The 24,279-nt window shown below is 36.5% G+C and overlaps 1 protein-coding gene across 2 annotated transcripts; it reads left to right on the top strand.

Moving 5' to 3' along the window:
• The first annotated feature begins 1,473 nt into the window (after positions 1-1,473).
• Plscr5 (phospholipid scramblase family member 5) lies at positions 1,474-22,757 on the top strand. 2 transcript variants are annotated; one of them, XM_075967732.1, is made up of 8 exons: positions 1,474-1,561; positions 5,611-5,669; positions 9,748-9,887; positions 15,648-15,690; positions 16,526-16,746; positions 18,125-18,286; positions 20,723-20,884; positions 22,694-22,757. In XM_075967732.1, exons 2-8 carry the CDS (start codon positions 5,657-5,659, stop codon positions 22,730-22,732), a joined length of 780 nt encoding a protein of 259 aa, XP_075823847.1. In that variant the 5' UTR covers positions 1,474-1,561; positions 5,611-5,656; the 3' UTR covers positions 22,733-22,757. The 2 variants fall into 2 exon arrangements, with proteins under 2 accessions (XP_075823847.1, XP_075823846.1); XM_075967731.1 differs by having other exon boundaries at positions 9,703-9,887.
• Positions 22,758-24,279: the final 1,522 nt, after the last annotated feature.

Genomic DNA, 24,279 nt, shown 5'->3' with positions numbered 1-24,279 from the left:
TCACGTTTGTAGCATGGTATAGATAAAGGGTTGAAGGGGTACTTCAGAGAACATGTTAGAAAGAAAGCCAGAGGCTTCAAGTGCAGAAATCTCTTTTGAAGAGATTTACTACACTGAATATCACATAAAAACTCATGACTGAAAATGGAACAGATCAAGAAAAATAAATGTTTGCAATAGAAGTAATTTCAGTGTGTGCACTGACAGACAAGACAGTGTTAGCACTGAAATTTCGGAGAAAAGTAGAAAATTGTCCTGGTCAAAAGGTTCTTGAATGTGGATGAGTCAATGAGATAACTTATCCACACAGGAAGGAGGGACCCAGAAGTGTGAACTAGGGAGGGAAGAAGACAGATCATACACATGTCTTCTGTGTCAGGTAAAAATGGTACTGAAAATTTTTCAGTTAAGATACAAAGTCATCAACTGGGAATAAGGATAAGACAAGAAGCATGGGTGTTTGTTGAGAGAAAAGGTGTGAACCAGTCATACAGAAAAGTTTGTAAATAAAATCTTAGCCCAGTAACACAGTTCCAACAAGACCACACTTCCTATTTCTTCCCAAACAGTTCTACTACCTGAAGATCAACGCTGGAGAGGAGACAATAATATTTGAAATGTTGTATTGGAGGACTCCTGAGAAACAGTGTTTTGTTTTTGTTTTGCTTTTTTAACATCATAACAAATATAGGCCTTGTTTTCCCACAAAACCTTTGTTTCTATTTTGTGAAGCATGGTTTCACATGGCTGTCCCAGTTTACTTTCTATTGCTGTGGCAAACACCACTACCAAAAGCAACTTGGCAAGTAAATAGTTTATTTGGCCAGCTGGTTACATCACCTAGGAAAACCAACACAAAAACTCAAGGCAAGAACCTAGAAGTAGGAACGGAAGTAGAGAGGAGTGCCACTTACTGGCTTGCTTTCCCAGATGGCACCCCCATCATAGGCTGGACTCTTTTACATCCATTAGCCGGCAAGTATATTCCCCACAGACCTGCTCATCTGACAATTTGAAGAAGAAAAATTCCTCACCTGAAGTTTCCTCTTCACAGATATGTCTAAGTCCATGTCAAGTTTACAAAAGCTACCCAGCACTATGGCTTATAGCATTTCATCTCACTCTTAGCTATTGTTTAGCAAAGCATCCTTTCAAGTGTGCAGTTTTCTCAATGATTTAACCCATAAATAGCACAAGAAGTAAATAATAAACATGCACTGTTAAACATAAATTGACTCTGGTATGTTTTGCCTATATATTTAATGTATATTTATTACAATAATTACCCTATTTTCATGAGAACTTTGCTCGTGGGGGACTGAAACTCAGGAAAGCTATTTTTAATGCTAGAAAAGGGAAGAAAGTGTGCTGCACAAAACAACTGGTCTAACTGGCTGCCTCTGGACTGCAGCTGCCCTGGCTCTGTGTGGTACAGCTTCAGCCAGTGAAATCAGTTCTATACAGAGATACAGAGGCTGCAGTAACTGAAGGGCTCGTTGCAGTGTTTTGGTGATATTTGTGAAGATGGAGACAGATGTTGAGAGGAAAAAGTAGCCACAAGGTAAATATAACTCAAATAATGACCAAATGAAAGACGTTGAAAAGACAAAGGCATTCTAATTTCGGTAGTTTGAAGTCTCTGGAGACTGGTAATATTTTGTTCATCTCTTTATCTGCTTCGTCTCTCCAGCCCTCCCCCTTCTTTCTCCTCTCTCCCTCTCTCTCCCTCTCTCTCTCTCTCTCTCTCTCTCTCTCTCTCTCTCTCTCTCTCTCTCTCTCTCTCTAATTTATATAAACCAGAAGGTCTCAAAATGCTCTCTTTCCTCTTAGTCACTCAGAATAGCATCAGAGATGATAAAATTTTCATTGTGCATAGCAGGGAGTATTAGAACAAGGCCATGCAGACAGACTTATGTTCAAACACCATCGTACCTGAGTCTTGCTGATGTAAATGTACAAGGCTGAGACAATGTAAAGAGCAATAAGCCAGGTAAATGTCTGCTTCTTCTGTGGGATTTGCAATCTACTGGCGGGAGACAATTTATCCACATGCACAAACGAAGACACTGAGCACAGGTCTTCCAATTCAATCTTTTATTACTCGATCCAAGTCAATGTGAACTCTAGGTAAATGTGGTGAGGAACCACATCAGATCTATTCTGCTGAACGCCTAGGGTTCTTTTCTCTCTGGTCCTTTAAATTGTTATCGTTTGTTTTTCCATCAGAAAGAAAGCAGATTGAAACATTTCTTACTGACAGCAAAGAAGCGTGATGCAATTTACTATTCTCATTACTCACAAATGAATATTGCAATAGCTATTACTCTCCTGTTGAAAAGTAACAGAAAATGGGGGGTTGGAATTTAACATGTATGTGTGAAACAATTAATTGTCCATCTCATTTGAAGACACATCATTGATACTAATTAAATGGTTTTTCAGAAAGGGAAGGAGTAGTGTCATTCTATTTTCAGAAGGTAGAAACTGACTTTTAATTGTCAGAAATAAGTAGATTATTGAATTCTCTTGTGATAGTGCACTAAGGTACACATTCCCCGGGGTGGGGCCATGTCATTAGATGTCAGTATTCTTCATGATGCCATGAACACAGTGACAAGTTAATGAGTGTTTCTAAATGCATACATTAACTAAATGCTGTGTCAAAAGAGCAGGTTTGAGTAAACAGTAAATAAATGCACTCAGGTGTGATGTTTATGCACAACTGTGTAAATGAATAGTAGTGTTAATGATAAAAAACATCAGTTCACATGAAAATGTTGGTTTTTCTAATTTTTTTCAAATTTCATGGATAGCCCTGTATCTTACAACTCTGGAAAAATACCAACAATGATATTTCCCCGTATCTGTTTTTCCTTTATTTATTTATTTATTTATTTATTTATTTATTTATTTATATTTATTTATTTATTTATTTATTTATTTATTTATTTATTTATATTCTGTTTGGTTCCATAATGTAATTGCGGACACAGAAAAAAATTAAAGATTAGATTTATGAATAGAAGTGCATGACTCGGGGACTGCTGAGGAGTGCAGATGGTTTCATCTCTTGAGAGATAAAGGTGCTTGTCACCAGCTCCCACAAGTTGTCCTTTGACCTAGTTGCCATAGCACGCACACAAACACACACACACACACACACACACACACACACACACACAATAATCAAGTCAATAAAATGAGTAAATCTAAAGAATGACAACAGGCCACATAAGTGAGGGTATGTAGGGGCCCAGTTATTGTTTAGAACTTCCTTTTATGGGGTTTGGGAGGAAGAATAGCTGGTTGCTAGGTAATAGAATTTGCATGGGTCCTCATTTTTAACTGATAGAAAATTATGTGCCCACTGCACTTAGGTATGTCCTTTCCCATAACGAGTCTTATTTTAATCATATTCATATGCAATTAGAATAGCAGAGAAAGGAAAGCACAGCATTTATATCATTGTGCAGTCACCTAGGTGTGTGATGTGTTCTGGAGTTGGATGTGGTCTGTTACATTCTCAGAGTCAGAGGCTGTGTAAGTCATCCTATACCCTGGGAGGCTGTCATAGATGGAAATACAATTCCTGATTTGTTCAAACATTAAAGCCACATTTTCCCTCATTTTGTCATGTGATTTTTCTCTGACCCATACCCCACAAAACAATCAAGAAATCAAAAGAGGATGGATCCCCAAGCTCTTATGCGCGTAAATAATTCTTTATTTTTAGTTGTGAATGAAACGTGATCATGGTAAATAGAGGGCTGCCATCAGATATCCACTTGAGGAGACATAATTTTGCTTCATTGTTGTTGTTTGTTGTTTGTTTTCCTGCCAGCTCATTATTTGATTTTCCTATCTGGCAGTATTTCTTCATTATTATTGTTTTTTTCTTTTTTGTTGCCATTGCTGTTTTTGTTAGACATGCTCATCTTGTAATAGCTCTGCTTACAGGAATCAAAATTGGGAATGAGAAAACTCATCACCATAGCAAGAGAAGCCACTGCCCCTGGTGGAGGGTGTGGCCATCTTGAACTATCATGGGGACCTTGGTTCTACTATGAACACAGCACTCTCAGGACTGGTAGCATTGAAGGTGAAATTGGACAGCAATTCCTCCAGAAGGAGACTAGCTGCAAAGCCCAAAGTAACAGTAGTTGATTATTAGGATACTTAGAACCATTGGCATATTTGAAACAACTGAATTTCATAAAAGAGGGGCCAGTGTATCTCCTTAAGGAAGAATATGAATCCAAAAAGAGCATAGAAGGGAGTCCTGAGGCAGGGGAGAGGAATCTGAAAAGAAGCAAACAGTATTGGACCGGTGACTGGCCACACAGAGAGAATGCACAAGAGAAGAAACAGGCAGTGGCACACTGCAAGGAGCCATACCACGATTGAGCAGGTACAAATGTCAGGTTGCCAATGGGATAAAGAGCTCAGCTGTTGGTCACATGACCGTATGCAATTGCAGGGATGGTGTGCCCTCTACAGGTCAAACGTTTAATCCTGGTTTTCTTTTCATTTCAAAGTTGATACTCTTTAGAATAGTCTAAATGACTGTCCAGTTATGATCGCAATTTAAAACACTTGGTCAGATAGTGTAAAAATTAATTTCTTTATATTAACATTTTTTTTGGAAATGCCAATAAAATTTATGAAGTTTGATTTTTTTTAAAAAAATATAGATTTTTCTATGGAATAACAGCTTAAATAAGATAATTAGATTCAGGCTCAGACTTAACAAGCAAAATAAGACAACAACAAAAAGTTGCCTATCAAGTAAGAAAATCTATGCTTGTAATATGTACCCGATTAAACTTCCTTTTTTTTTTTTTTTTTTTTTTTGGTCCCTATACCTTCTGAGGCAACTGTATGACTTAGAGCAGACAGTACCTTAATGTGTCCAGTGCTATAGCACTGAGGCTGACGAGGTGCACAAAGTCCCACGTCCTCCCGGGAAGCTGCACTCATAACCACAAGCTGACTCTTGAAGGTTGATATTTCATTTTCAGTGCCCGATGAGTCAAGTGTCTGTAGGCTTTGCTTAGCTCCATCAAGGTCCTAAACTTTTGTGTTTCCCAGTCCCCGTGATTGATCACGTTTCATTCACAACTGAAAATAAAGAATTATTTACATGTGTAAGAGCTTGGGGATCTATCCTTCTCTGGTTTCTTGTTTGTTTTGTGGGGTATGGGTCAGACAAAAATCACATAACAAAATGAGGGAAAATGTGACTCTAACGTTTGAACAGATCAGGAATTGTATTTCCATCTACGACAGCCTTCCAGGGTATAGGATGACTTACACAGCCTCTGACTCTGAGAATGTAACAGACCACATCCAACTCCAGAACACAACGATATAAATGCTGTGCTTTCCTTTCTCTTGGCTATTTCTAAGTAACTCTTTCAGCTACCAAGCTATATGGCTTCTTCCAAGTAGGTCTTTTACCTAGGGTGATGGCTTCATCTCCTCCTGTTGTCTGAACAGATAAAATCAAACACTCTAGAACCAACCAGGCGCCTCTGTTGTCTGTAAGCTGACATGAAGCAGACAGCAAGGGTCGGGAGCTTTATTCCTTCTGTTCTCTCCGTGTTGAAACAGGAAAAGACTTTCCACCTGCCTGCCTTTGAAGGGGACTCAGACTGCCATGGCCTCTAAAGGTAAGGGTAAACATAGCCAGCGTCTAAATTTGGCCTCGTATATGTTATAACGACAAGTGCATGGATATTGGAGCATTATAACCGGTCTGGTTGGTACTTTAAAAAGCTGTCATTTATTGCTCTTGAACACTGGAATTTGAATTCTTTTACTGAAAGGTTTACTTTGTCCTAACTAAAAACACACACCCCACACTTTTAGCCAAAAGAATGTAAAGAGTCCGGCTGTAAAATGTGTTTTTGTTGCTGTAAATGCAAACCTAGCAATTTAATAAGAAAAGCTGTAAAGCAACTTTGAGAGTAAGGAGGTTTAATTTAAACACAGAAATGGGATGAAATTCTAAGTCTAAATGAATCTGAAGGAAGGATTCCACATAGACATCTAAAAAATGTTATCCAAACATTCGTAATTGCTCATTTGTTGTTTAAAGTCACATGGCACTCAGCCCAGTGAAGAACAGAATATCAGTGAAGCCTCAATTTGATGCAGCAGAACTAAACATTTGTGCTTTATAAACTTAAAATATTTTAAAAATACTTTGGTAGTAAATTCAGCATAAAAAATCAATCAAAATGATCAAAATTTCCAATTTAAGCAAGAAGATCTATTAGGGACATTAGGAGAAAAGGGTGCAATTTCACTTAGAACCCTAAAACTATTGAAATATGTGTTTTAATTGAGACAGATTTCAAAAGATGAGAGATAAGGTTTTATCAGGGCTAATAATACACAATCACAGTAAGATATTTCTAAAAAAATTATAATCCATTTTTATTCAGTTATCAAAACAATGCACTATTAAGCTCTTTAAGGAAAAGTTTCAGAATGAGTAAGTTTGATTTGTGAAACTTAGGGGAGCATTTAAAACTAGTCACAAGTGTAACCTCCTCTCTAAATTATTTAAATAGATGACTCAGTCCAAATAGTGTGAGTCCATTCTTGTTTGCTTCGTGAACATATCGCTGACATCTATTAAACAAATTAAATAGTCTTTATATTTTTCATTCTTATTTAATGTGGGTCTGGGAATCCCCGGGAAAGCTTATAAACAGATGAGAAACTTCGCCAGAAAGAGAAAAATAGTGACTTTTACTGCATGTGTGCAGAACAGTCTCTACGCTGACAACAAGCAAACATAAACTGTGACAAACATTCCTTGAAGACTGAAACTATCACAGGCCAAACACCTCTCGTTTTATAAATTAAGAGGAGCGACAGAGCGCCTGGAAGGAAAGAGTTGCACAGTGTGTAAATTATTTATGGTTCAGTTATACATTTTTAAAAGAGTAGATAGAAATTCAAAGCCCGATACCAATTCAAAGGAGATTTCTATTCATCTGGTGGTCTGGGTCTTTGAAGAAAATGTGACCAGAAAGCAAGATTATGATTAATCTGCCAAAAAGATGTGATGTTCAGTAATGAAAAAGACTTTATTTGTGAATTAAAGCTGCACTAAACCTAGAGACAAAGTTTAAGACAAAAACAAACATCCCTCTGGCCAATTGAGAACATTTAGCCCACGGTTTGGACAGAATATTTATTATAAAATTAAAGAGACAGGAAGATATTGTTTAAATAGAAAATCTTGGTTGAGCAATAGCCTTACTAATTTTTACCCCCCAAAAATGTTTGAGGCCATGTTTTTCAAAAATGTTTAAAGATATGACCATAACTCCATAGTGGTCTTTGGCTTATGGAACTGTATTGTCCGGTAGCATCTTCTGAGAGACTTGGGGTTAACAGGGCATTTCATAGACAAATCCAAGGAAGCCTGAGCTCGATGCCATAGATCCAAAGAAATGTGTATCATCTGGAACTTCTTCAAGTGGTAAAAACAAAGACAAGGAAAGGCATCCTCTGAACCTGCTGTAGGGTCAGACACCTGGGAGCCCAGGCCAGGGACGTGCAGCCTCATCACCTACAAGTTCTCTTACAGAGGGGCCAAAGGACAAGTTTCTTCATTTGTGTAATTCTCAGGCAAGTCCTGTATGGATGTCAAATGCCACGGACAAATGCAAACTAAGCAACCAACATCAATATTAATATAAACCCAGCCGGTTCCTACAACCTTAGGGGTAAATAAATAAATGAGTCATCTGGCAATTGCCCCTCATTAACACTTCCTGTATGCACAAGCTTAACAAGCTTGTGATTACTAGAATCAATTTATTCCTCTGTCCAAAGGGCCATTTGTCTGTGTCCCTTCATCCCTGTTCAGACTATGCTTGGGTTTTCTTGATGATAAGATAGGCTTATTATCTTAGAAAGAATCCTACTGCATTTTTAAACTGTGTGATTACAAGATACAGAAAAATACCTCAGACAACAAGAAACTTTTTATAAAACTGGGTATCCTTGTAGAAATAAGACCATTATAATTTATATTAAGTATTTATATGGCACCCCAGTTTTACTATATGCTCAGTGACATCAATCACTCAAATGTTATGCAGCTGGTATAAATTTATTCTTTGTATCAACCCAGAACCAATTCCTTTGTCTCATTCATGTGCATGTTACTTAACAAAATTTCAGTCTGTCCATGATGGACCACAAAGATCATGGTACATAAAATGTTGCTACCCAATAATGTTAGAGACTTTTAAACATACACCATGAATGAAATTACATAATGATTTATATAGTCTCAGAAAATGTTAATGCTGTTAAGCAATGTGATGTTTGACTGTGCTTGCTTTCATGATGAACCCTACTACAGTTTGAAAAAGAAAACTTGGCCATTCACTTTCTTGTAAATCAACAGCTAAGATAATGCAACACAACGTTGAGAAACAACTCAAATTTATTTACATATTTTTCTAAAAAAAAAAAAGAACCTTGATACTCTATGAGGATGAGAATCATGAACACCAGTAGTCTACGGGAAAAAATAGCATCTAATGAGGGAAATAACACAATGATATTTATGAGAATGAAATAGGGGAACTAGTAGAAAGCTAACATTTAGAATTTTAAATAAAGATTCTCCTGCCTGGGGCTGATGCATAACATCACATAGACTAATACACAATAAATAAGAAACTCACAGAGTCCAATGTGAGATGACTGAAATAGAAGCAAATTTACTCAGCAGTAATATTGATACCAGTGAACTAATAAAGTGACCTTTATATAATGCTATATAAATATACTAAGACACTCACAGATAAATTATTATGAGCTTTTTTAAGCTTACTCGGTTTAACAGTGAGTTTTCAGAAGATATCCTCATACTATTAGGACTATTAGTTTTATGTAAGATCTTATCAAAAGGCAACTTTGTAAGCCTTCCACCCCAATCTCTGAATCAATAGCTGGAGAGAGGCCCAACACCTATTTTGATAGGTCCCCACTCCAGGTGGTTCTGATGAAGGCTGAAATATTCAAGTCATTCAATTAAACTGGGCTACAATATTATGATTATTAAATTGGGCAGAGTAACTCCATAAAGTACAAGGCAGCTCCATCATATTCAAAGAAAGGAAATTCTGGCTTTAATCCCAGCACTTGGGAGGCAGAAACAGATGGATCTCTTTGAGTTCACAGCCAACCTGGTCTATAGAGCAAGTTTCAGAATAGGCTCCAAAGCTACAAAGAAACCTTGTCTCTAAATAAATAAATAAATGGTAATTAAAACTTCGAGGTAAAATTCAAATCTAGGCTATGAGTACAGGCTAACAGGTGTTACCTTGCACTTATACACAAACATATTTATACATGCGATGTATCTCCAGGCCAGTTATTTAAGTCATTTAACTTATTCTCACAACTACCAACATTTTTCTATGTTCCTTTTTCTCTGGCTGAGAAGTCAGGGGGGGGGTGGTATGGAGTAGTGAAGACAAAGGAAAGTGCATTAACATGAGAGAGGTATCAACAAGGAGCAACTTCAATCTAAATCAAAAAGAGAAAAGAAAGGGAGGGAGGGAGAAAGGGAGGGAGGGAGAAAGAGAGGGAGGGAAGGAGGGCGGAAGATTAAGTAGAAGCAAAAGCAACCTGAATTTTAGCACACATATAGATATTCATCTCTTGCAGATTCCCAGAGTCAAAAGCCTGGAAGACTGCCTGGTTTTCTTCCAGGATCTACAGACCCAGATCAACACTGTCGGGCAGCTTCTTCCCATCCCAGGAAACAAGCAAGGCAGCAGCCTGATGACTGTCAGCCAAGTCATTTCCTGCCAACAGCCAGTCTCCCCCCTGGTCTAGAATATTTAAGCCAGGTTTGCATGCCTTTCCATTTCTACTCTTGTGTTCCCTTTAAAGGCAATTCAAACTCGGTGTCTTGTTTTTCAACCAATAATTTAATGGAATGCAGAATGCATTATAAATCATAAAGTTATAATGTACTGTCTTTATATTTGTTATGTAGATGGGATTTTATTCAACACTATTGTCACCTATCCTTATTTATTGACAGAGTGATGAGACTAAATAGCCTTGACTTTGCCATTTAGCATGTTTGTCTACTTTCTGTTCATTGCTCAAGGTGTGGAGGCATTCTCAAGGAATTATTAGACTAGGCCACCTACGGCTATTAATTAGGCATGTATTGAGCACTTGGATATTCAAGGCACATAAGAAGCATAAAACCTACCCCTGTCACTCAAACGTTTTATTAGTTAATGATCAAACAAAAAACATTGATTAAGCCAGGCGGTGGTGGCGCATACCTTTAATCCCAGCACTTGGGAGGCAGAGGCAGGCAGATCTCTGTGAGTTCGAGACCAGCCTGGTCTACAAGAGCTAGTTCCAGGACAGGCTCCAAAACCACAGAGAAACCCTGTCTCGAAAAACCAAAAAAAAAAAAAGTACAAAGCAAGGCACGGAAGCCAGGAAAACACACATCTTTAAGGGAGAAGGAAGTCGTGGAGACTTCAGCAAGGAGTTGAGATTTTTCAGCTGCTCTCAAAAGCAATGTGAAAATCCAAGGAAAAACAATTTACCAAGGCCACATTCTGATGTTCCCAAGTCTCCAGGTCAACCTGCTTGAATGATTATATCACACTATTAGGTACTGTTGCTGTTCGAGCTGGGGCACTTCAAGTCTTATAAAACTTTGTCATGCGGCACATAAATAGAAATTGTTGTTCATATGTGAATGCATTATTGTTGTTTTAGCACATCACCCTACACAAGATTAGGAAGACTCTAACACTAATATTGAGATGTCAGCACATCTGCTACCACGCTCCCTTGTTTGGCATTCCTTCAAACATAAAGTCTATCTCTTTTATCAAAATCAAATCTCTGTGTTAATTCCCTTAAGGAACAAGAGATTTCTGCTATGCCTGATAGGGTTTAAGCTGCATGCAGCATATGTTCCTGGGAAAATGTTTATAATTGCAGATGCCTTCCCCAGAAACCCACTGGCAGACAAATGTTCTACAGAGACTGGCGAGCTCAGGGAGCTACGGAAAGGAGCTGGAAAAGCTAACCTACCATCTTCCATGTTCCATCTGCAGAAAGGATCAGCTGTAAGAGCTGGCTAGAGTTGATTAACTGCTGCAAGCTGTTTGGGAGTGTTGTCAGGCAAGGTTTTTGCCAAATATAAAAGTGATATACCAGCGCCAGAGGGCTGAGGTTTGATGATCACATATGGTCATCGCATATTCTTCTTCCACCCCTGAAAGATGACATACCGTGGCCAGATGCCTGACGTGAATACATGTTCTAACTTTCAATAAATAGACAGAAGAACTCAGGAGCTTCAGTTTCAAATGCAGTGCATTTTCTAAAAACATACATCTGCCAATATTTTTTCAGAAAACAAAAGACGCCATAAATTGTTAACATTTTTTTTCCTAAAAGAAATGACTTACTCATTTTGTACTAAAAGAATATGGGTTCACTTTAAGCTCTGTATATATAAAAAGATATGTGAGAATTTCAAAAGTATTTCGTGTAAGTCTGTAGAAGAATGCCTGTTAAATGACTTTGTGTGTGCTGTTTTTCCTTTTATTGAAAATATGCTTTTTCTTCACATCCTAAATCCTGATTCCATTCTCCCCATCCTCTTCTTCTCTAAGTCTTACCCCCCTTTCCCTCTCTTCCAGATCCACTCCTTTTCTGTCTTCCTTAGAAAATAAACAGGCTTCTAAGGGACACCAATATAATTATAATATAATATGATATAATACATAATGAGATTTTAAAAACTACCACATTGGAATTGGACAAAACAGACAGAAGGGAAAGAGCGCTAGGGAAGGCACAGGAAACATAAACCCACTCATTTACACACTTGGGAATCCCAGAAAAACACTAAAGTATAAGCCATAATATGCATATAAAGGATTTGTTGTCTTAAAAGGGGAGAAGGAAAACAAAACATACACACAAAAAAAACCTAGAAAGATTTATAACTTTTTTAAAAGGGAAAGTCCTAACATTACAATGTGAGTCAAGGAACCTCCAAAGATGCCATTGAGTTTATTTTCTGTTGGCCATCTATTGCTGGGCATGCAGCCTACCCTTAAGAATAGTTTGTTTCCCCAGTGATACTCCATTGGAGAAAACCAGATTTTCATTTGCAAGTGACTATCAGTTGGAGATAGCTTCTGGGTTAGGGATGGGGCATGTGTCTAGTTCTCCTTTCAGCCCTGAGGCACCATCTGGTGCAGACCCACGCAGACCCTGTGTGTGCTGCCTCAGTCTCTGTGAGTTCCTATTGTTTTGAGGATGTTGATTTAGAGGGCCTTGGTTTCTTGGTGTCATCCATCCTTTCTTGCTCTTAAACTCTTTCTACCTCATGTTCAGTAGGGTTTCCTAAGTCCGGAGGAGAGGGATTTGATGGAGACATCATTCAGGGTTGAGTGTTCCAAGATTTCTCACTCTGCATAATGTCTGTTTGTGAGTCTCTTCTGTATTTGTTCCCATCTGTTGCAGGAGGAAGCTTCTCTGATGATGACTGAGTAAGGAACTGATCTAGGAGTATAGATGATTGTCATTATAAGCCACTTTATTGCTACATTTTTAAAAAAGAACAATAGTACTTGTTTTTACCTTAGATCCCTGGGATATCGAGTCTCAGGTTGTTGGTTACCTAGGCAGTGTCTGGTATGGTTCAGTTCATTGGCTAGGCCTTAAATCTAATCAGATATTGATTGGTTATTTGGCAGGCTTTGTGCCACCATTTCACCAGCATATGTTACAGGCAGGAAAACCTTGTAGATCAAAGGGCTTGTGGTTGTATCGGTGCTTATGTATCTCCCTTGATAGAGTGCAGAGTGCCTGTCTGTATCTAAGATGCTAGCACACAGAAGTGAAGGCTCTATGTACTTCATATAAGTCTGTATGAAAGTGTCTGTTAAACACCTTTGCGTGTGATAACTTTCAACTGAAAGACATACAAATTAGTTAAAACTACGAATATTTGGAAATACTGCATATTTCAAGAAATAAACCAGAAAAATATAAGAAAAATCTTTCTACATTAAAAACTAGAAGGTTATTTAAACTCTTACTATATTATTTGTGAATTAACTCTCAAGAACATTGTGTCAAACAATTTGAAACTAAATATATGTATTTATAGTAGGATCTGAGAAGCTAGTAGATACTTTCTAGATAGATCTACACATTGACAATAATGACTAATATTTACCCCTTTAGTGTCATAGTATAAATATTAAAATTTCTTCAGTTATCAACAAAAGGGTAAAATCACACACAAACATTCTATTCATTTTTAAATTTATTCAATGATATCAATACTTGTAATCTTTATTTTTAAATTTTAAGTTATAATATTAAAAACTGTCATGTTTTCATTGACTCAGTATTTTAAAACCACTTTATTTGTCCTGGTATCTGGAGTATATTTTAATCTGTTTAAAATTTCTACTGATTCCTTGTACACCATCCAGCAGGAGACAATGGAAAGGGTCCATTTAGGATAGTTTATTAGTAGCTCAGGACTATTCAAAGGAAAGTATAATAACCAAATCAACATTGTCAAAGGAAGGGTGCTTGCCCACAGAAAGAGATTAGTTCACTTCTTATTACACAGGATGACAAAGATGAGAGAGAGGAAAACGGAGCAGAGGTTAAGGTGTCACTGTGGAATTGCTTCCTTTGTCCCTAAAGTTAGGTTAGCCGTGACAGTGGAGTAGCACTGGTGGCTAGCTGGATGCTGCGTTCTTAGAGCTGGTTCCTAATTTCTTGGGATGTCCATCTAGTTGACATTTTTATTTATTCTTGACGATCCAATAAGACAATATAGTAAAGTCTATAGTTCAACAAATACTTCATGTGCATCATTCAGTTAACATCCGGGAATTAGAGATGCACCTTCCCTTTTCATTCTGTAGTAGATCTCTATAGCTTCAAAATTTAAGATTAGGATTGGATCCATGACACCAATATTCAAAGATGATAAACTCAGACATCTTATCCCTAATCTTAGTGTTCCAGTCTTAATTTAATTCTTCTCAGAGCTAATAGCCACATACTTTCTGAAGGTCTTTCCCCATTTTTTTCCCACAAAGGAAATCTCCATTTTCTTCAAGAAAGCAAAAGTGATGTGATACACTCAAAATCTCACTCCACTTCAAGATGCTATACCATGATTGTTAATATGATTTTAGAAAAGTTCAAATCATGAAATGACATCTATAAAAAATATTTGCAATTTTAAAAAGAGGTTACATTGTACTTTTTCATCATCAGTAGGACAAGAAGAAATGTTTCCCTCACCTCAGGATATACAAGGACAATGAAAGAGCGAGTACAGCTTCAAGTTTTCTGGAGTTGTAGAATTACAATCAACACCAAAGTTGATGGGAAAAAAATGCCTTGGCTTAAAGAATCCTGTGGAGTTTACATGCATGAATAGAGCATGACAATAACGTTGATTGGATTAGAAATGAAGCTTTAGAAATGTGGTAATCAGCAGTGCAGTCAAGGCTTGTGATTTGGCTTTAGTAGGTCTATGGGCTGCTTCAACTAAAAATACAAAACCCGAGGCTGTTCTAAATCACATATTACATATTTCCTTTGCAAAGGTCGTATATGGGCTGACAAGATGGCCAGGGGGTAAAGGTCATCTACTCCAAGCCTGACAACATGACATGCATTCCCAGAGTGCACACAAAGGTAGAAGAAGAGAAACAAGCCCTTCAAATGTTTCTTCTCACTACTGTATGGGTGCTGCGGTATGTACAACATACATCATGCACACAAACACACACGATAACAAATAAATCTGTAAACTGCAAATTTTTTTTTGCTTAATTTCTTTTTAATTACCTAGCCCAAATGCTGTGGCGGGTATTTGGTAACAGAACACTTATTCTGCTTCAGTTGACGTTCTGTTGGTATCTGAAAGTTTTCTGTCTTCCCTAGCCTGAAGGAAAATAAGAATAAGAGCTATTTATAAACTGTCATCTTCCAACTTAAACAGATATTTCCTCCTTGAGAGGTGCATGATGCCAACTGAAGGAGCCAACTGATGGATGCCCATCCTGTGGCTTCATTTCCTCACAAGAAATTTGGGGACATTTTAAAAATGTCTTTAATATTACTATTCAGAGGTTATTTTAAAAACGTTCTTAAAATACTGTTTCTCATTTTCAGAAAGTTAGCATAACCACTGCTCTTTTTCTTGTTCTTGGCAAATATGACTTGGAATTTTAAGAGTTCTATAAATTATTAGTTGGACAATAACATTTGGTGAAGACAGGCCATGCATCCTGTAAGTGAAACATAGCCTCATAGAGGAATTATAGAGTGATTATTTGAGTAAAAAATTCTTCCTTATCAAATTTCTTCTTTAATTGAAATATAGTACAAATATATTTGTTCATAGATCCAAAATAAAAGTTAAATAATTTTTTCTCAGAATTTACTTTGATTTTTATGGTTAAGTCTTTGCCTTATAAATTGTGAGTGTTTGGAATGTTTTAATGAAAATGACAGATTTCATGCTGCATAGTAAGGGCTGTGGCAGAATGGTTTCACTTCCTGTCTATCATCCTTTGCAGCTGGACCTGATAATCATTCATCAGCAGGTGGAACTTCTCGGGAGTAAGTACATCGGAGTTTGCATTTATTAAAACTTTTGAAAAGGCTTTACTGTTCAAAAGAAAATGTTATAAACAATGGGTAAAAGGATTGAATGATTGCTTAACCTATTTTTTTAAACAAAATTAAACTTATTAGTTTAAGCACAAGTAAAGTATAAAAGTAAGTCCTTCATAACAGTGACATCCATATTCTAATAAAATCAGTCTTAAAGTGACAAGCAGTAATTAATATCCCATTGAAATTTCTTAACATTCTGAGAAGGGGATATCACAGTTGAGAGCATATTAAAATTTAATCAACAAAAATGCTATCATTTTACTCCTTCACAATCACCTCAATAAAATAGGCACACAGCTTATCAGTAGATAGATGTGTGTAAGGATGATTAACAATTTCAAATTTTTTGAGTGTTTTCTGTTTATAAGAGTCTATATTACTCCAAAATATGGCAGAATTGAAGAAGTTGGCCAGTACCAATACTGTGGGTGCTAAAAAAAATTAGATACAGTAAAAGATAAGTACTACTGTAAATTGTCCAAATAACTTGCAGAAGAACAATAGGGTTATTATTTGAGCAATGATTTCTTCCTTACACAATGTTATTTGGTTGAAAGGTGTCACAATATATTTGTTCATAGTTCTAGAATAAAAATTAGTTATTAGTTTTGTTCTTGGCTCTTGCTCTGACATCTAAACATGGAAAGAGATGTGTATGAAGACGAGACTATCAGTTCAGTATATCTGTAGCAACTCTACGTTCTCTTAATAATCCTTGACTTTTGACAAGTGGTGATGCCAATCAAAGCATGCCTTTATATGATGTGTTTTCTGATAGTGATACTCGGTACTGAGACTTCCAACAAATACGAGATCAAAAACAGCTTGGGACAAAGAATTTACTTTGCAGTGGAGGAAAGCATCTGTTTTAATCGTAATGTGTGTTCCACGCTGAGAGCCTGCACCCTGAGGATCACAGACAACTCGGGTCGAGAGGTGATTACAGTGAACAGGCCCCTAAGGTGTAACAGCTGCTGGTGTCCCTGCTACCTACAAGAGGTTGGTCATCGCCTCTGAGCATCTTTCCTTTCTAAGATTATTCCTTTAAGTGACATTCATCTGGAGCTATGAGACAGTCAACATAAGGGTTGTTTGAATTTATATCTTCCCTTTTAGGATAAGGAAAACATGAAGATTTGGTGAGGTACTTTTACCATTTGTGACCCAAAACTACATTAGCTAGCATTAGATTAAATGCTAAAGGGAGTTCATGCTTCCTGTAAAAATGAGACATGACCTCCTGAACTAGTGTATTACGCAAGTAATTGCAATACCTTCAGGTTCCCACTACACAAATACAGTCATCTTCTCTAAGTGTAGCAATGCCCAGGAGGTGCCATGACACTGAACCTCTACTAAGATGCCATCTTCCATGGGTGTTATTCTCCTCAGATAACATTTACCATTTGCACATTCAATAAACCCACAGTATGCAAAAGAGTGATGTTATTTAATTGTTTTGTTTTAGAATATAATGTCATTGTTAATAAAACTGTAACAATAATTTTTATTGATGTAGAAAACTACTCAATTTGATATGATGTCTCTGTGGACTCTATTACTTCATCCTCTATTCAACAGAGGGTGTGTGTGTGTGTGTGTGTGTGTGTGTGTGTTGAGATTTAAGACATTAAGTATAAAATATATATTTCTATATATTACACATGTTTATATATGTTTATACATAAATGTCATATATTTATATATTTTTGGCAAGCTTGATTCATAGGAAGTTAAAGTACTGTGGGAAAGAGTGAATTTGTGTGCTTTTACTATATATATGCATGACTATGATATGTATGTCATATGTATGACATATGCCATATATGACTATATGTGTGTCACATATATGAATATATATATGTATGTATATCTTGTTCCCTTCTAAAGAAACATTTCCTATTGCCCCCATTCCAAAGTATCTTACAAAAAGATTCTACTTGGCTTACACTCAAATGCTGAAATAATGTCAGAAATAAAAAATGTGAACACTCAACAACCGAAAAAAAAAAGGTTAAAATGGATCTGTGCTATGCATACAACTGAGAAGTAGTAATTGAGTTTGTCCATGCTAAAAAAAAAATTATAATTCACTCACTGTCACAGGTGAGGTGGGACAACAGCTGTTCCAAGGACACAAAGGCATTTAGAGGGGAGTGTGACACACATCAGCAGAATGAATTCTTATCATTTCCATGACACAATACAAAATGTCAAAAGAAAACACCAATTTTCATCCTAAATAATATTTATAATGATTATTATAACACATCAGTGATTTCATAACAAATACTATGTTGAAGTAAGTCGGCATTCTTCTGTAATTGATGTACAACAACCTTACGAAAATGTCATTTTTTACAATTTTCTCTTACAGCTAGAAATTCAAGCCCCTCCTGGTACTATAGTTGGTTATGTTGCACAAAAGTGGGACCCCTTTCAACCCACATTCACAATCCAAAATGCAGACAATGAAGATATTTTGAAAATTGTTGGTCCTTGTGCAACTTGTGGCTGTTTTGGAGATGTGGACTTTGAGGTATGAATGACAAAGAAAGTTTTGCTTAGGTCCTGATTTCTTGCAACATAATTCAGTTTATAAAACATCCAAATCATGGGGCTGGAGAGATAGTTCAGTGGTTAAGAGCACTAACTGTTCTTCCAAAGAACTGGGGTTCATTTCCCAGCACCTACATGGCAGTTCACAACTGTCTGTAACTTTACTTCCAAGGAATCTGGTATCTTCACCCAGACATACATGCAGGCAAAACCCAATGTACATGAAAAAATTAGTTAAAAAATTCCAAATTATGATAGGCAGTCGTGGCAAATGCCTTTAATCCTGGAACTTAGGAGGCAGAGGCAGGTGGATCTCTGTAAGTTTGAGGACAACCTGGTCTACAGAGTGAGTTCCAGGACAGTCAGGACTGTTTCACAGAGAAGCCTTGTCTTGAAAAACAAAACACAAAAAAACCTCGAAATCATAATGTATCACTTAAATACATTTTAAGAATTGCATATTAGTGTAATACTCTAATAAATCATGTTTCCATGCCAATAACAACTAACAGACATTAGTCCAGAGATTCTAAGTCCATGGGGTTTTTAGCAAAAACAATGCTATGACAATATACTGATTGGCCCATTTTATCTGTCATAAATAACAGCACATATAATTCAAAGAAATTTTAACAAATAAAAATGAGAATTATAAAATTAGAATTCTTGACCTATTTGCCAAATACAGTAGATAGCTATTGTACTTCCTTACATAAAACAATAAATGTCTTGTTATTTTTAACTTCAGCCTCTAAACCGTTGAACATCAACGTATATATATGTATATATATGTGTGTGTGTATATATATATATATATATATATATACACACACAGAGAGACTGTGATTTTTAGATACCCAATATGTTCAAAATGCTGTGACCGTTAAAAGTCTTGGTAACACTATGTTTGATGGGGTTGATTCATAGGGAGTTAAGAGCACGTGGGGGACAGAGGGCATATGTGCATTTTGATCATCAAAATTACCTATGCCTTTTCCTGTGGGCCTGCTTGATGGAAATTTAGCCCCATTCAGGTCTCATTTCAGAAGCGTACTGCACTAGAGTGTCACTATATAAAGCTATATTTGTAAGACTGTATAATAATGCACTCTCAGATTTCTGGAACTGAATGCTAAAATGAGCCATTGGAAATTTAACCTGCAACATATGCTCTTAACAGATTATTGTACACATACATTATATGTGAGAAGACCATTTGGTTTTAAAATATCTACTTTTCATTATTTGTACGGATCCCACATAGTTCTGTTTTCCCGACTTCTGGAGGAACCTCTTCACACCAAGAAAACAGACTTTGTTAAGTGACTTGTCCTAGATCCAGAATTGTGAAAGCGTATGATGTGTTTTTTGTTGTTTTGTTTTGTTTCGTTGTTTTTTTCAAGACAGGGTTTCTCTGTGTAGCCCTGGCTGTCCTGGAACTAGCTCTGTAGACCAGGATAGCCTCAAACTTATAGAGATTCACATGCCTCAGCCTCCCAAGTGTTAGGACTAAGGCATGTGCCACCACCTCCTGGCTACATGACTTCTTAATAATATGACTGAAGTGAGTTTAAATACCAGGGTTTAGTTTCCATGCTATAGATACGTCCTAAGAAATCTTTCCTATTTTGATTTTCTATCACCATAGGGAAAGGGAAGGTCCATATTAAATAAATGTATCAGCACAATAAACCGGATAAAGAAATAAATATTTGATGAATCAGATGTGGATTCCTCACTCAGTGGGTGTGATAGATTTCAATGTCAGACTCACCCCAATCTCTTGTTTACACACTAGCTCAAAGTGATTTCTAATACTTATAGTTGGTTAGAGGGAATGTGTTGACAAATGTCCAAGTGTAACTTAAAAGTGTAGTTTGACAATGCATTAGGTTTAAAAGCTTCACTAATTACAGAATTAATAATTTTTTAAATTTATGAATTATACTTAGAAAATATGAAATGCATCCAAATAGAAATTTTTAATATCTCTGTGTGTATGCACATGCATACACACACACACACACACGTAGTATTGTCCATATACTTTATGATGGCCAATTCGGGTTTAAAATCTGAACACAGGTACCTTCATACTTAGCTACATAACTAAGAGATGTACCTGCTGCCATCTTGTGGTTGTGTAGCCTTAATTATTTACTCCATCTACATAGAAAACGAAAAGGAAAACAAACTAGAATGGTCTACAAACTGTGGCATCTGAAATCCTTGAACACGCTGGAGGTGAGTATTCACACCTGTGCTGATACACACGCACAAACACCGTAGAGCTCCTTTTTGAGGTGGCGAACAATACAGTGTCTCAAATTCACAGTGAAAGAAACAGACTGAGAAATGGCAACTATTCTCTTTTTTATATCTGCAAAGCTCATAGCTCTTATTTTTCTTTTCAAAGGTGCAAACTGTTGACGAAAAGATTACAATTGGGAAGATTTCCAAGTACTGGTCAGGATTTGTCAATGACGTGTTCACAAACGCTGACAACTTTGGGATACATGTTCCTGCAGATCTCGATGTGACACTCAAAGCAGCAATGATTGGTGCTTGCTTTCTCTTTGTAAGTTTGGTCTAAGCTGCATAGATGAATTTCGTCCTTACGTGCCAGCCTCTATAGAGCTAATCCTCCTCAACCCAGTCTTGACCCACAGAACATGCTTTATACACAGAAAGCAGTTTAAGATAGGATCATCGGGGGTGGGGGAAAAAAAAAAGATAGGATCATCATCCTTTGGAAACAAGAATTTAGAGCTTTACGTTTTGCACAGGCTGATAACACAGGAGTCAAGTAACATCTTTGCCAAAATGCTTGACTAGTTTTTGCTTCGGATTTCCCCCTATCATGAATATTTTGAATTCACAGAAACCTGCGGGTGTTTTTTTTTTTTACATAAGCCAACATCTTCCCTCTTCCTTTTTGTTGCACAGAATTTAAGATCTCAAACCTAATGATTACAGCAATCTATGATGCTGTTGAATAAACTCAACCCATTTATTGTGTTTCCACTAAAGATGCTCATAAACAACATTAATTAAAAGTAATTTCAAAGTTATATTTTCAATGGACACAGAGAATTAAGTATAAACTAGGTAATATATATATACATAGAGATATATATCAGAATTATTTCTTCAAAATCTTTTGAGAAATAGGCTTAACTGTTTCCTAACATTAGTAGTTGGTCCCTATCTTTATCTACAAATCAAAGTAATTTTAGTTAATTTTTCCTGACATGAAATATTAATTCATAGTACTTCATCACTTCCTGTTTATCCTTCCTATTTTTGATCATTACACATTTTAGCAGTAACCTTTCAACACACACACGTGACAAGCATGCACACAAAACAATTACACACAGAAGTATATGCTTATACACAGAGAGAGAGAGAGAAACACATTCTCAGACAAACACACATTCACATACCCTTTCTCTTGTTAATTAGATCTTGATGATCAAGTTGTTCACTTTATGTGTGTATTAAAAAGTGTCCATCTGTGATCTTCTTTATTGACCTACTTGGCAGACAGACTGGTGACAAAATGGTCCTGATAAACAATAAATGGTTTCTGGATCTTCACCCTTGTTGATTTTCCTTCTTATTCACTTTCTGAACCCTTCTAAATGTTTGTGCTTTGACAAGTGTGTTTTCCGTCCTTGACTCCCATTCTTTGGGAGATTAATGTGATCTAGGCAGGTTGTTTTGACCCCATCAATATGTAGTACATCATACATTCTCTGTGTGGCACAAAAGATTGTGGAATCGCAGACTTCACCTGGGTGCACCAGGGTCAGTTCTTGAACATGACATCTAATGAGTCCTCTGTGCTCAAAAACGCAAATGAAGACTGATCTAGATAGTCCCCCAGTTGTATGTATGGGTAACACTCCAACAGCTAGGAAAGACACATGCTTAACTGATAATAGAAAGAACTCCATCCACTTCTTGTTAAATCAGAACCTCATGATGACTTTGTGATCTTCCTAGTATATGCTTTGAGACAGCTTCTTAAATGTGTCACCAAGGTAGGTCATAAACACTGCAAAAGGCGCTGACTGTTATCATTTCTTCCTCTGCCTTATTATGTTTACAACTGAATTTTATGGTCTTGATAACCCCCCAAAATTTCGACTGATGATATTGGGATTACTTAGATAAGGATTTAAGTTCCTTACAATATGAAAATTCAACATTTGAGAATCACAAAATTTAAAACATTAAGGTTTTTTTTCCAATAAATCATGAATTGCTGAAACACCATTAGGAACATCACTGACTCACATAATCAAAACTGGCATGTCAAGATCTTGATCCTAATTGTTGCCTCTTTTATAAATTCACTCGTGTTCACTTTATTTGTTTGTAGGATTTTATGTTCTTTGAACACTCACTTGCTGGATTATAGCAAGCATGATGACGAGAACAATAAAATATGCAGAATACATTTCAGTAAGTAAAAGGCAAGTTTAAATGATCTCCTTCCTTTGAAGATGTCTAGGTTTGACACTCTCTAATTCTTTTTCATTTTCTTCTAGATGTCCCTTGGGCTCTGAATTTAATTTCTGAATGGCTTGAATATTCTAGTTTTTATAACTAAATGTTAATTATTATATTTATTAAAACACAGTGTAATGATACAATTAACCTGGTTGTGGATGCATGATAACTAAATACGCAATTACTAGCATGAGTACAAGGTTACTTTGAGAGATTTCCATTCTCTTTGTATCCTTTTGAAGTTACCGCAATGGTAAGCATGAAAGATGAGAGCTAAGGCTTGCAGCATCACTGATGGGAATTCAATGTTTAGAAAATGCTTTGAAGTATCTCTGGTACTAAGGGTGGTTACTAATCAAAGGGCTTGAATTTCTAAAATATCTCTTCAAAAGTAGTTGCTTTTGACTTTCTTAATTTTATTTCTTTTTAAAATTTTTACACGTAGTCTTAACAAGTTAAAGTATAAGTATTTTATAATACATTTTTCACATTTTTGAGAGAGAATCTCATGCATCTCATACTAGGTTAATTTTCTTATTAAAGTAAAAATATTTTATTTATACTGGAAAAGTTGGAGATCAAGTAAATGATATGTGTAAAGATTTGGAGGAAGATAGATAGCTTCTATTTCTTGAAGTTGCAGAGGCACAATTATATTCTGTAAGGCAATTAACTAAAGTACTGAGCAGACTCATTTCAGAGATTTAAATAGTCATACAGATAGACTCTAAATTAGCAAAAGCCGTCTTATCAACCAGCATTATAGCTAACTGTTATGAAGTTTCTGCCAGTTACAAGATCATAGACTTCAAAATGAAGAATGGACAGCTCAGGAATTAAAAACAAACAAACCAAACCAAAAGAGTCAGGCCTGGATCCATGCAGCACTGCAGAGGGAAGCAAGCATAGCAAATGCCACTGGTTCTAGATGTACATGGGGCTGGGTAGTACTTCTGATTCCTATACCCTACTTGTCCGTATGCTTCCAAAGCCCTTCAACCAGGCTCCTCTTCCTGAGCATCCCAAACACATGGCATCAACTGGGAACCAAATCTTCAAATACATGAGACTATACGAGACATTCTCATCCAAACCACCACCTGAGTCCAAGGCCATACTTGGCTGCAAAATCATGCCCCATCTCAACCTCATACCCCCCAAAATAAAAACAGAAAAGAATATCTTAATTGAACTGGTGTTCTGATGTTTAGTAATTTTATCAATGATAGCTCACATTGCCTTTTAGATGTACATACTTTTGCAAAAGCCAGTCCTTGACTAACTAAGTTTAATGCTAGTTTTGATTGTTACCCATTGGGACAATAAGGTATTAATCAGTTCTCTCCTAAAAGGGCAAGAGTTTTGTATTTCCAGACCCAGGAAGAAAAGTAATTCGAGATAAATAAACAGACATAAGTAGAGCTGTTAATTTGAACGTAGAGAAAAAGAAGTCAG

The sequence above is a fragment of the Microtus pennsylvanicus genome, chromosome 3 (genome assembly GCF_037038515.1).
Source record: "Microtus pennsylvanicus isolate mMicPen1 chromosome 3, mMicPen1.hap1, whole genome shotgun sequence".
Lineage (NCBI taxonomy): Eukaryota > Metazoa > Chordata > Mammalia > Rodentia > Cricetidae > Microtus > Microtus pennsylvanicus.
This window is presented reverse-complemented; position numbering and strand designations above follow the sequence as displayed.